Source organism: Strix aluco, chromosome Z (genome assembly GCF_031877795.1).
Source record: "Strix aluco isolate bStrAlu1 chromosome Z, bStrAlu1.hap1, whole genome shotgun sequence".
Lineage (NCBI taxonomy): Eukaryota > Metazoa > Chordata > Aves > Strigiformes > Strigidae > Strix > Strix aluco.
This window is the reverse complement of record NC_133971.1, coordinates 60,735,101-60,748,315: the sequence shown is the minus strand read 5'-3', so window position 1 is coordinate 60,748,315 and position 13,215 is coordinate 60,735,101. Positions and strand designations below refer to the sequence as shown.

Sequence of the window (13,215 nt, the reverse complement as noted above, 5' to 3'; positions counted from 1 at the left end):
GTGTTTTCAGATAGCTTTTGTGATGGACCTGGTATATCTATGCAGTGAAAGCTGTCATTCTTTTGAAACTATTGTTAAAGCAGGGTTTTTCCCCCATCCTTAACCATTAGGACACTTGACATAGTTAAAACCACACTTAAACAAGTGTCAACAGAAATACTTTAATCTGAGATGTTAGCTCCTGGTTGTCTTTTGGAGTAGAAGAAACTAGGTTATCAGAATGACATCCAGGGTACTCTTGTATGGTTAATTGCTGTACCATAGATTCCTAGAAAAATGTGAATGCTTGAAGTTGATTACACATTACTAATATATTGTAAAGAAATTACCTATAAAGAGGTTTTTCTTGTGGTTCAAGTCCAGAGGGCAACTGCTCAGCTGCTTGCTCACTCCTTTCCCCTTCAGGGATGGGGAACAGAAAATAAAACAAAATGCTCAGATTCAGACAAGGACAGGGAGACATGACTCACCCATTATGGTCACAGGCAAAAGACAGACTTAATTGGGGGAGAAAAAAAGAACGTCAATTTAATTTGAACACACCACCACCAGTTTACCAATTGAAAAGAGTAGGACAGTGAGAAATACAACCACATCTTAAACACCTTCACCCCCACCCCTTTCTTCTTCCCAGGCTCAGCTTTGCTCCTTCTTTCTCTACCTCCTCCCCTCCAGCGGTGCAGGGGGTCAGGGAATGGGAGTTGCAGTCAATTCATTACCCGTTGTCTCTGCTGCTCCTTCCTCCTCAGCGGGAGAACTCTTAACGCTCTTCCTCTTCTCCAGTGTGGGGTCTTCCATCATGGGAGACAATCCTCTACAAACTTTCTCTGATGTGAGTCCTTCCCATAGGCTGCAGCTCTCCAATGTGGGTCCCTACTGTGGACTCCAGTCCTCCCAGCAACAGACTGCTCCAACACGGGCTTCCCTCAGAGTCCCAGCCTTCCTTACATGCAGCTACCTGCTCTGGTGTGGGGTCCTCCATGGGTTGCAGGTGGGCATCTGCTCCACTGTGGACCTCCATGGGCTGCAGAGGTACAGCCTGCCCTCTCACCACAGGCTGCAGGGGAAACTGTGCTTGGGTGCACCTCTCCACTCCCCACTCCTTTCTTCCACTGACCTTGATGTTTGCATAGGTATCTCCCTCACAACTCCTCCTCTCAGGTTCCCCTTTTTAAATATGTTACCATAGCGGCTTGGCCTTGGCCAGAGGCAGATCTGACTTGGAGCTGGGGCAACTTGAAGAAGCTTCTCACAGGAGCCACCTCTGTAGCCCCCTCTCCCAGTACCAAAACCCTGCCACACCCAAACCCAACATAGTTCTCTATTCTGATCTTCTAGTTTGCTTAAATTCCAAGGAATTCAGTGGAAGAAAATTAACCTTTCCAAGCCTATTAAGGATCTTGTGCGAAGGAGTGATAGTGGAGGTGCTTGTCTATGTTTGAGACTCAAAGGTGTTCTGGTCTTTCTTAAACATATGAAGTGAAATAGTTTACTTCACAATCACTTGCAGTGTAGGATCATAATTTAACTTAGTGACACATTGCAATTTTTATAATCTCGATGAGTTTTTCTTTAACTTTGCAGCTTTCAAACATGGTGTCAACCGTTGAAAATTCCATGTTTGGATGACTTTCTTTGGTGGCTTGGTATTGCAGTTCTGACTTATACCGCTTGATGTCAGTGATATGTTCCTGACACACAATGTTAAGATTCTAGGTTTTAAAATTTGACACATCCTTGTTTGCAGCTGTGACTTCTAGAACTCAGTACATAAAGCCTAAATTTGTGATTCTAGACACCTGCTACTCCACTGGTTCCTGAAAGAGTTGTATGTGTACAAAAAAAAATTACTTCCTTTTTGTGAGTCAGTCTGCAACATTGTTATACCTTTGTTCCAAACAGTGATAATCCTTGAGTATGATTGTGAATGTTTGTGCTAAGTTTTGAATCTAGCTTTTGTGATAAATGTTTAGTGTGTATTCACATAAAACTACTTGGATACTGCAGTCTAGTAATGTAGCCTTTCACTGTCTACAGTAAAAGAGGAACATATTACGGATTCTAAATGTTTGTGGTCTTTGGCTTTCAAGCAATTATTTCTGTTTAGATACTGAGCTTGTAGACCTCTTAGTATCTCTGTCCATCCAAAGATGTGGTTTATTTTAGATATTTATTTTTAGATCTTTAAGGGAAGTTTACAGGGACGGAATCACTTTTGTTTTATAGCCCCCACACCACCCCACTCCCTGTTTTTCAAAGAATGAGTCAAAGAATTTTTCATCCCTTAAATTTTGCCATTTTATGTTCGCAGTGTCACAGAGAAGACATTTACTTTCTGATTATTTTTCTCAGGTATTTGGCATTACACCACTTTGGCAGTACACCGCTATTAGGTACTTGTGGGCAGGAATCACACTGACTGATGTTGGAAGGTACCTCTGGCAGTCATCTTGTCCAGCCCCTGCTCCAGCAGGGCCACCTACAGCTGGTTGCCCAGGACCATGTCCAGATAACTTTTTAATATCTCTGAGGATAGACACTCCACAGATTCTCTGGGCAACCTGTACCAGTGTTCAGTCAATCTCACAGTGAAAAAGTGTTTCCTGATATTCCTGAGGAACCTCCTGTGTCTGAATTTGTCCACTGCCTCTGGTCCTGTCACTGGGCACCACTGAAGAGAACCTGGCTCTGTCCTCTTTTCACTCTCCCTTCAGGTATTTATGTACATTCATAAGATTCCCCCCTCCGAACCTGCTCTTCTCTAGGCTGAACAGTCTGTGTTTTCTCAGCCTTTCCTTATAGGAGAGATGCTCCAGTCCCATAATCATCTTTGTAGCCCTTTGCTGGACTCTCTCCAGTATGCGCATGTCTCTCCTGTACATGAAACTCAGAACTGGGTACAGTACTCCAGGTGTGGCCTCACCAGTGCTGGATAGAGGCAAAGGATCACCACCTTGACCTGCTGGCAGTGCTCTTCCTAATGCAGCCTAGGACACCATTAGCTTTCTTTGCTACAGGGGCACATTGCTGGTTCATGGTTCACCAGTACCCCCAGGTCCTTTTCTGCAAAGCTGCTTTCCAGCTGAGTGGCCTCCAGTGTGTGCTGGTGCGTGGAGTTGTTCCTCCCCAGGTATAGGACTTTGCACTTCTTCCTGTTGAACTTCATGAGCTTCCTCTTGTCCCATTCTCCAGCCTTATGAGGTCCCTCTGAATGGCAGCATGGCTCTGGCCTATCAGCTACTCCTCCCAGTTTTGTCATTAGCAAAATTCCCACTGATAACCACCCTCTGAGCCCAGCCGTTAAGCCAGTTTTTACTCCACCTCACTGTCTGCTTATCCAGCCTGTGCATCAACAGCTTGTCTATGAGGTGCCTATGGGAGATAGTGTCAAAGGCCTTACTGGAGTTCAGGCAGGCAATATCCACTGCTCTCCAGTCACCTACCAGGCCATCCACTTCCTCACAGAAGTCTGTTAAGTTGTCAAGCATGACTTCCCCTGTGTGAAGCCACACTGACTACTCTTGATTTTCTTGTCTTCAATGTGTCTGGAAATGGTGTCCAGGATTAGCGGCTCCATCACCTTCCCAGGGATTGAGGTGAGCTGACCAGCCTGTAGTTTTCCTCAGGTCCTCCTTCTTGCTCTTTAAGATAGGAGTGACATTTGCTTTACTCCTCACCCAGTTGCCATGATTGATCAAAGATTATTGAGAGCAGCCTCACAATGGCATCTTCCAGTTCCCTCAGCACTCGTGGGTGTATCCCATCACAGCCCATGGACTTAAAGTATGTCCAGTTCCCTTAAGTATTCTCTAACCTAATCCTCTTCCACCAGGGGAATTTCTTCCTTGCTCCAGACTTTTTCCCTGGTCTCTGTGGCCTAGAATTCCTGGAGGCTGGTCTTGTGAGTGAAGACTGAGGCAAAGGAGGCATTCAGTACTTCAACCTCATCCGTGTCCTGTGTAACCAGGTCCCCCATCTTTTGCGCTATGGGCCCAATAATTTCCTTAGCCATCTTTTTGTTGCCTGTGTACTTCTAGGAGCCCTTCTTGTTGCCTTTGACATTGCTCACTGGTTTCAATTACATTTGAGCTTTAGCTTTCCTTACTTTGTCCTGGGATGCTCAGATAATGTTTCTGTATTCCTCCAAGGTTACCTAGGAGGGTAACCTCTATATGCTTCCTTTTTGTGTTTGAGTTTGGCCAGGAGAATCTTGTTCATCCATGTAAGCCTCCTGACACTTTTGCCTGACTTCATATTCACTGGGATGGAGCACTCTTGAGCTTGGAGGGGATGATCCTTGAATATTAACAAGCTTTCTTGGAGCCCCTCTACCCTCGAGGGCCTTATGCCCTGGGACTCCTCCAAGCATGTATTTGAAGAGGCCAAACTCTGCTCTTCTGAAGTCCAGGGTTGTGAGCTTGTTTTCATCTTCTTCCTCCCTGCCCTCAGGATCCTGAACTCCATCGTCTTGATGTCACTGCAGCTAAGGCTGCCTTTGACCTTCACATCCCAAATGAGTCCCTCCTTGTTGGTGACTATGAAGTCCAGCAGAACACCTTGCCTCATTGGCTCTGTCACTTGGAGGAGGAAGTTATCTATCATCAGTGCAGTCCAGGAACCTCCTGGATTGCTGTCATGCAGTGTTGTCCTTCCAGGAGATACTGGGATGGTTGAGTCCCCTGCGAGGACCAGGACCTGCAAGTGTGAGGCAGCTCCTATATGTCTGTAGAGGGCTTGATCCATTTGTTCTTCCTGGTCAGGTGGCCTATAGTAGACACCCAACTATAATGCCACCTTTGCCTGTCCTCTCTTTAATCCCAAGCCATAAACTGTCCATCAGCACTTCTTCCAACCCTGGGAGAGCTTTATGCACTCCAGCTTCTCTTGCATAAAGGGCAAGTCACCCTTCCTCTTCTAAAGAGACCTCTTCCTTTCCTTTCTAAAGAGTCCATATAACTCTGTTGCACACTCCAGTCATGGGAGAAATCCCACCATGTCTCTGCAATCCCAAGGAGGCTGTAGCTCTGCAACTGCATGCAAATCTCTTTAACTTGTGGTTATTCCCCATGCTGTATGCATTAGTATACAGGACTTTGGAGAGGCACCACAGCCTAGTTGAGGTCTCAGAGAGGAAGTCCAGGACGAGAGTTTGATGATATTTCCTCAAAGGTGATTGTTTTAATTCTGGGTACTTTAATTGAAAATCACACTGGTGTCTATGGGAGTAGTCATAAATTTTGATACATTAAGTCTCTAAGATTACACACTATAAAGAATAAATCATATGATTTTGGTGACTACTAAAACCTCAGTAATTACCAGTATTTCTTCACCAGTGCTGGTCACACTATTTCTAATACAGGCTAGGATGCAATTGGCTTTCTTGGCCACCTGGGCACACTGCTGGCTCATGTTCAGCTGCTTGTCAATTAGAACCCCCAGATCCTTCTCTTCCAGACAGCTCTCCAGCCACACCTCCCCAAGCCTGTAGCAATGCATGGGGTTGTTGTGGCCCAAGTGCAGGACCTGACACTTGGCCTTTGTTGAAGTTCATCCTGTTGACGTTGGCCCACCGATCCAATCTATCCAAGTCTCTCTGTAGAGCCTCCCTATCCTCATGCAGATCGACACTCCCACTTAACTTGGTGTCAACTGCGAATTTACTGATGATACTCTCTATGTCCTTATCAAGATCATCAATAAATATGTTGAACAGAAATGGTCCCAACACCGAGCCCTGAGGAACACCACTTGTGACTGGCCACCAGCTGGGTTTAACTCCATTGACCACCACTCTCTGGGACCGTTGATCCAGCCAGTGCTTGACCCAGCAGACCATACACTCATCCAGGTCATGAGCAGCCAGTTTTTCTTTGAGAATTCTATGGGGAACTGTGTCGAATGCTTTTCAAAAATCCAGGTAGACAATATCCACAGCTTTCCCCTCATCCAATAGTTGGGTCATCTTGTCATAGAAGGAGATCAGGTTTGTCAGGCAGGACCTGCCTTTCATAACCCCTGTTGACTAGGCCTGATCCCCTGGTTGTCCATTATATGACTTGTAATGGCACTCAAGATGATCTGTTCCATGACCTTCCCTGGTACCGAGGTCAGACTGACAGGTCTATAGTTTCCTCAGTCCTCCCTTCTGCCTCTCTTGTAGATGGGTGTCACATTTGCCACCCTCCAGTCCAATGGGACCTCCCCAGTTAGCCATGACTTCAGGTAAATCATGGAAAGCGACTTAGCGAGCACATCTGCCAACTCTTTCAGCACCCTTGGGTGTAACCCATCCGGTCCCACAGACTTGTGTGCATCCAAGTGGTGTAGCAGGTCTCTGACCACCTCCTCTTTAATTGTGCTGACCTCATTCTGCTTCCCCTCCCCATCTCCTAGCTCATGAGGCTAGGTGCCCAGGGAACAGCCAGTTCTACTGCTAGATAAGATGTCATCTCTGAATCTCATTTCAGAACAGACACAAATTTTCTATTGTTGCATTGTACTGCAGCCACTTTCTCAGGTTTTGCAAGGCAGTAGCTAGGCTCCTTGTACATGAACTGTAAGGACTAGGTTCAACAACCTAGTCCTTACAGTTCATGTACAAGGAGCCTATGTTACTGATAAAATTGAGGAGAGCTTTTCTTGCAGTAATAGACAAAAACAGACAACCTAGGACAGTCTGGTTCCTGTTTCATTCTTGAAGATTACAGTGTCTCTTGTTGAGGTTACAGAAATACTGTCATTTCAGGTGGTTACCTTGTATTTAAATAGGGAAGTAGTGGTAATATAAGCAGACTTCTGGAAACTGGCAGGTATTCTGTGAGCATGATTGACATAGGACTTTGCAGTCATCTTTCAGACATCATTCAGGGTAACATGATTTTTTTAATACAGATGTTCATAACTTCAGGAGAAGCTTCTGATAGTGTTTTCCTCTCACTGCACCATTTGTTCATGTGTGTTCTGTTAACAGTGATTTTTAGTTGTCATGTTTCATCTGTGACACTGCAGTCTTTGTGTTTTGCCAGAGTTTACGCTTAACAGAATTTGTGTAACAATGCTTGGGTAACTTTTCCCAGTCAGACTGTTTGTGAAATTTAGTTCATGTTTAGAATTAGGGTTAGGATGCTTGCTCTTTACAACCTTTTCTTAGCCGATTTTTTTTCTGAGGGCTGTCTCTCTTAGCAGGCACATACACATCCTTCATAATGCCATTGTTCTGCTAACAAAAGAACTTTCTTTTGCTTCCCTGCTTTCAGAAGTGTGTTGTTCTTCTCATGTTGGGGTTCTGCTTCCTCAGAGTAGCTTAAATGAAAACAAGATTGCTTTGAGGTGTTGTCTCCTGTTGGTATGAAAGACATTCTCAAAGATTAGGCAGCTTATAAATAAGTTTATGGACTTCAGAACCATCTGTCCAATATTCATTCCTGTATCCCTACAGGGTGATATGTTGGCATAGTTGAGTATTTATTATATTATGCTGTAATAAGATGTCTTTGCTCTGTAGCATGTCCGCTTGTATGGCTTCTGTAGTGGTGAAAAATATGGGAAGAGATGTTCTCTGAAAAGAAATGCTGAACATTGAAAATAAAGGGGAAGGGGTTGTAGCAAAATGCTTTTAAAATGTCTGGTTTTCTGTTTAGAGCTGACTACAAAAAGTAAGGTGGCATTAAAGATGTAGCAGCTGCTGTGAAAAAGCAATGGAGATTTTATAGTAAACTTATTTCAAGACCTTGTCCTTACCTCCATAAGAGTGAGATAGGTGTGTGTGCTATTATATAGGTGTTCTTAACACCCACAGTCTTTTGATATCTACTGTCAACAACTTAAGCATATGCATGAAGAGCACAGGGAAGCTGGACTTTATGTTGCAGCCAGAGTTGCTCCATAAAGTCAAGACTGTTTGACTGTGAGGAACAAAGGTAAATTCATAGACAGCAGTTGCATTTAACTGTCAAAGTGCTGTTAATTTGAGCACTTAACATTTGGGGAATAATTATGTGGAATTATTTTTTGTCTGCCATCTGTAAAACTTTAAAATTAGTCTGCAAAATATTGCAAAGAAAAATAGAAGATGCTTTTCAAACTATTTGTGGTCATTCAGAAAATAAGTCATAATTACGGAAATTGTAACGGCACTATCTATTTAGTTAACGTGTATTTTGGCTTTAAAAAAAGACATCGGTGCCTTCTCCCAAAATACTGTTGTGGTAGGGATATGGAGATCAACGCTTTTCTGTCAGACCTGTAGTTATGCACTGTCTGGATGGGTGGTCCCAGTTTGATACTTTAACAAATACTTACATCAGTTTCATTCTGATTCCTCTGGGATGAGTGTGAAGCAGACAGATAGTAATCCTGTGTAATCAGACTGCTGTCTGTGGCAGAATTGGCATACAAAGACTAATTTTCAAGACATTGCAAATTGCATTTCAAAATTCTAGCTCTGGTTTTCATAGCATTCTGAAAATCATAAAGATGCCTAAAATATTTTTTTCACTTGAATATGTTTTCTGGGTCTTTTGAATATATTGCTATCCAAGTGTTTTTGAGTACCTAGAATGTGATTTTTCTTTAAAGCATAAGAATCAACATCTAATGATTGACTCGATGTGAGTGTCTATTTTGTGTAAAATTTGTAAAGCTGTTTTTTTTTCTCACTTTATCATTTCAGATTTGTCCAATATGTGCAGCATTACCTGGAGGGGATCCGAATCATGTCACAGATGACTTTGCAGCTCATCTTACACTGGAACACAGAGCTCCTAGAGATTTAATATCCTTTCCAAGTTGAGGCAAAAGGGCTAGACTGTTTCATGTAGTAGCAATGATGACTTGTTTTGATTTTTATAGTAAAAGGGTCATACCTCTGGTTTTCCTGGAACTTAAGCTGCTAAAGATCTGTATGTCAAAACTAAGAAGGTTCATTTGCTAGTTTAGAGAAGTATAAATACCAGATTGTGAACAGACTGTAGGTATACTTGATAGTGCTTTTTGCTGTAGCAGTGAAAATGTTTAAAGAACTTTGACACTGAGAGGTTTTTCTGTTTGCACTGTGGTTTATCCTGCCTGATCGTTAGTCTTTATACTGCTTTACGTATCCAAATTCAGTACTCTTTAAATATTTGTGACATGAAGATGGTGGTCTGAGAATGATTCAAGCTTAGCTGGTTTTGACAAATGGTTTTAAACTTGCTAAACTACTTCTAACACAATGTTTTAATAATATAATTTCATAGTGTTACTGAGATTTTGTAATATAACTCAGAAAACTTAGATTTCCTGGGATTTCAGTTAGCTTAGCAACAGGTTATACAGAAGAGCATATGCTGAGAGCTGGAACTATTGGCTTTTTTAATCCTTGATCTAGGATTTTCTTTTTTTAATTCCTCCCCCCCACCCCCCCCCCCACCCCGGATTAACTGATGAAATGTATTTTGGTTTGGGCTTTTTATTTAATGACGTGCAGGGTATGTAGCCTACATATAGTAAGTAATGTCTCTGAAGTATTCCTTTGTGTCTCATTTAAACAAACAGACAAAAAGATTGTTATTACTTTGATAGTGGCTTTTTTGTTTAAAGATTTTTTTTTTAAAAAAGGAAAAAAAATCTAAGCCCTAGCAACTAGAGTTCATTACGCTAGCAGCAGGGAGACAGTGTTGAGGAAGATGGCTCTGTTTCAGTTTTGATTGTGTTTGATTACATTTTAAGTTTGCTAGAGTTACCATGACTTAGGGTCAGGACAGGCTAAAGCCTCATGTTAATTACTACAGAATAATTCAATCAGTGTAAAGGAATTTGGACTTTTATTTGCTCTGCAGAGGAGTAACTAATAATGCTAAGAACACTACAAAGTTAGATAAAAGCAGTTATCTTCACCTTTCCCTGTGGACAGGAGCGGGGCTCTCAGTGGTTGGGAGGATCAGGGTGCTGAGTGCAGTGGCTCTGGCCATGTGAGCTTGATCCCAGGTGTCCAGGGAGGTCCTCCATGGTCAGATGCCCCCCAAGGCAGGGTCTTGTCATCCTCCCTTTCAGGTAGAGGTGGATGAGATTGATTGAGGGGAGAGCATCTTCCAGACCATTGGATCTTTCCTGGCCTTTGGATGGCTTTTCAGTGTTGCTTGATAACTGGTGTAGTGAGTCACTAAGCAATTCTTGTATCAGTTTAGTTCTGCTCTTTCTACCAATTGTGAGTTTTTCATAGCACCTTTCTAATATGCTTTTTTCCTAACAAAATTTACATCCCTACTAACTACATAGCAATGTACCAAAGGTCAAACTGTGGGCTTCCAACATCAGCTTAACTGCTCTGTAGTCCAGGAAGCTTAAATTTTCCCAATTAAGAGTGAAATTATTTCCTACTGAAACAAACAAGATGTTTGATTAGAATTCATGATTCTGCAGTTTTTTCTCCCCCTCCAGTATCAGAGGTGCCACCAGATAGATGACTTTTAGTTTGGTAATGTTTGAGCTAGCAAAATCAATCTTCAAATGCAGAGTAAGGCTTCAATGTTGGTCATACCAAAATGGATCTATATTGGATATATTTTGGGAATACATTGTCCATGAGTCAGTATTAAAGACAATGCATGTAGAATTTTCTGCTTGTACACTTAGTGATCAGTGTTGTCAAGTCTCCAAAACCTGGTAAGTGTATCCTGAAGTAATTATTCCATGCTGGGCTCTACATCATGTCTAGCAACAGGCAGATCTGAAGTAGGAAAAAAGGAAGAGATGCCCCTTTTCATCCAGGGTCTGGTGGTGTAGGAAGGAATAACTGTCAAAATCATGGAGCTGTGAGAGAGCTGGTCTCTAATACCATTATATTGCTGTTCCAAACATCATATGAATTTAAAGCTGTACAGAACAACTTTCCATGTTCTGTAACAACCTTCATTTACAAAAGAGATGGAAAGAGAGAAGACTCTTTGCTTGCACTTTCTAGAGTGAAGATTTCTGTTAACTTGAGGTAAGCTTTTACTGTTGGGTCTCCTGGAGTTATGAGGAGTGGCCTCATCTTCCAAGTATTGATTAGACATGTGTGGGGTTTTTTGGTTTTGTTTCTTGTTTTTTTCTTAAATTGTCCCAGAAGGCTGCATGTGTTCCATGTTATAAACCTTGTGCAACCATTGCAAGGTATGTCCTTTATTCCTACAGTCTAGGGACCGCTCTTTAAAGCCCAGTTTCTTACTTCAGCAGGAAAATATTTGAAAATTTATTAAATACAGCTTTCAGCATCTCAATCATACAAATAGTTCTCACGTGACTATTCAGTTTATCTGTTTGTCACAAATTAAGATTTACAAAGGTTTTTCTTACTCTAGCATACCTCATGAGACTTTGGCGCACGCTTAGCTAAGTATTTAAAGAATGGTTTATCTCAAAACACTTTAAAAGCTACAGTTAGGAAAGTTACACCACAGTCCTGTGTCTGCTTGAAAAATCCCCCAATACTGGCCTTTTCTACCAGGTCTAGTTATGAAAAGCTTGCCAAACATCATGGGGACATTAGTCCATCTAATACAGTATCTCCTCTCCAGCGGCATCCAGTTTTAGTACACTCAAGAGGTAAAGGCACTCTATGCTAGGCAAAGTATGTTCTGTGCCAGGGGAGATTTTCCTCTTACACCCTAGATATTAAGTGGTTTACACTGTAGCATAACTAATGGGTTTGAAAGAGGCAAATGTTCTCTAAAATCTTTTTGTAATAGCCAGAAGTTCTTTCTTGCCATGAGAAGTCTAGTAATTTCTTTCAGTCTTAAGTTCTTGACCTCCATGATGTCCTGAGGTTTTGCACTCTGTGTTTTATGAAAAGTACATTGGATATTACTCTTATACAGTAATGGATACCATATAAGTAGTAAGCATACTATTAATGGCCTCAAGTTGCACCAGGGAAGGTTTAGACTAGATATTAGGAAGCATTTCTTTACAGAACGGGTTGTTAGGCGTTGGAATGGGCTGCCCAGGGCAGTGGTGGAGTCCCCATCCCTGGAGGTGTTTAAGAGTCGGGCTGACATAGCGCTGAGGGATATGGTGTAGTTGAGAACTGTCAGTGTTAGGTTAATGGTTGGACTGGATGATCTTCAAGGTCTTTTCCAACCTAGATGATTCTGTGTTTATAAAAACAAAGAAGAGGGGAGGGTCTAAGCTAAAAGTCTAGTAACAGTAAAATAAAATACTCAAGCCTATGCTATTTCATTTTGCACTAGTGAATTATACTAGTGATTTTTAAAATAAAAGGAAGCCTTATCTGGACTGTCTTGGAAGAATGAATGTTAATAACTTTCTGACAAAAATAATCTTTAAATAATCTGTTGATTGCCTGAATTTATATGAGAAAGTGTATAAAAGGAATGACTTGAAATATACGCATCTGATACGGACAAGTAGGGTAAACCAGGAAAATGAAAGGCATCATTGTCATAACTGGAATTAGTGGTATTTGTTTGGCTAAAAGAGGAAAGGTGAAAGAAAGGGGTGTGATGAAAGTGCTGAATACTCCAGAAACCTGCAATATCTTAAGGACTGAAGTGATAAAACTTGGATAAAATCATGAAGCACAAAAGTCAAAAGGAATACAGTAATTATTATGCACTTTTGATAGGAATGGCAATAAACTTTATTTTTTTTGATACTTAAGAATTGGGGAGGGAGAATAAAAACCTTATGTCTCTGTAATAAGCTTGGGTGAATATACATTTGTCAGTTTTCAGATTACTGAGTAGAAAACTTTGATCTAAAAAAAACTTAAGAAAATAATGCTGATGTTTTGTAGACACTATAAAAAGCTGGAGAAACACCGGGAGTTTGGTGTACACAGCACTAGGTATCTTGAGCTTAGATTAGTATGTCTTGCACCATAGCTACAGTGTAATTTACCTTTGCTTTAGAAGTTGAATCATTATTTTAGGAGTGAGGAACAGTGCACACCTGCATATTTCACCCATCAAATGTCCTTGCTGTTTAATAGTCAATGCCAAACAGTTCTGTTTTCTTAACTTCTTGGTTACGATGAATCCAGTGGTGTTCGGCACGTACGTAGGATGTTCCACCCAGGCCGGGGTTTGGGAGGCCCCCGTGCACGTAGATCAAACATGCACTTTACTACCAGTTCCTCTGGTGGGCTTTCATCTTCTCAGAGTTCGTATTCTCCAAGCAATAGAGAAGCCATGGATCCTATAGCTGGTAAGAGCTGTAACCATGAATTTTACC

The 13,215-nt window shown here is 41.8% G+C and overlaps 1 protein-coding gene across 1 annotated transcript in view; it reads left to right on the top strand.

Moving 5' to 3' along the window:
• LOC141918813 (E3 ubiquitin-protein ligase KCMF1-like) overlaps nt 1–13,215 on the top strand; it is a 60,782-nt gene that overhangs the window by 42,353 nt on the left and 5,214 nt on the right. Inside the window, 2 exon segments of the mRNA XM_074813661.1 lie at nt 8,675–8,776; nt 13,014–13,188. Of these exon segments, the coding sequence (XP_074669762.1) occupies nt 8,675–8,776; nt 13,014–13,188 (277 nt within the window).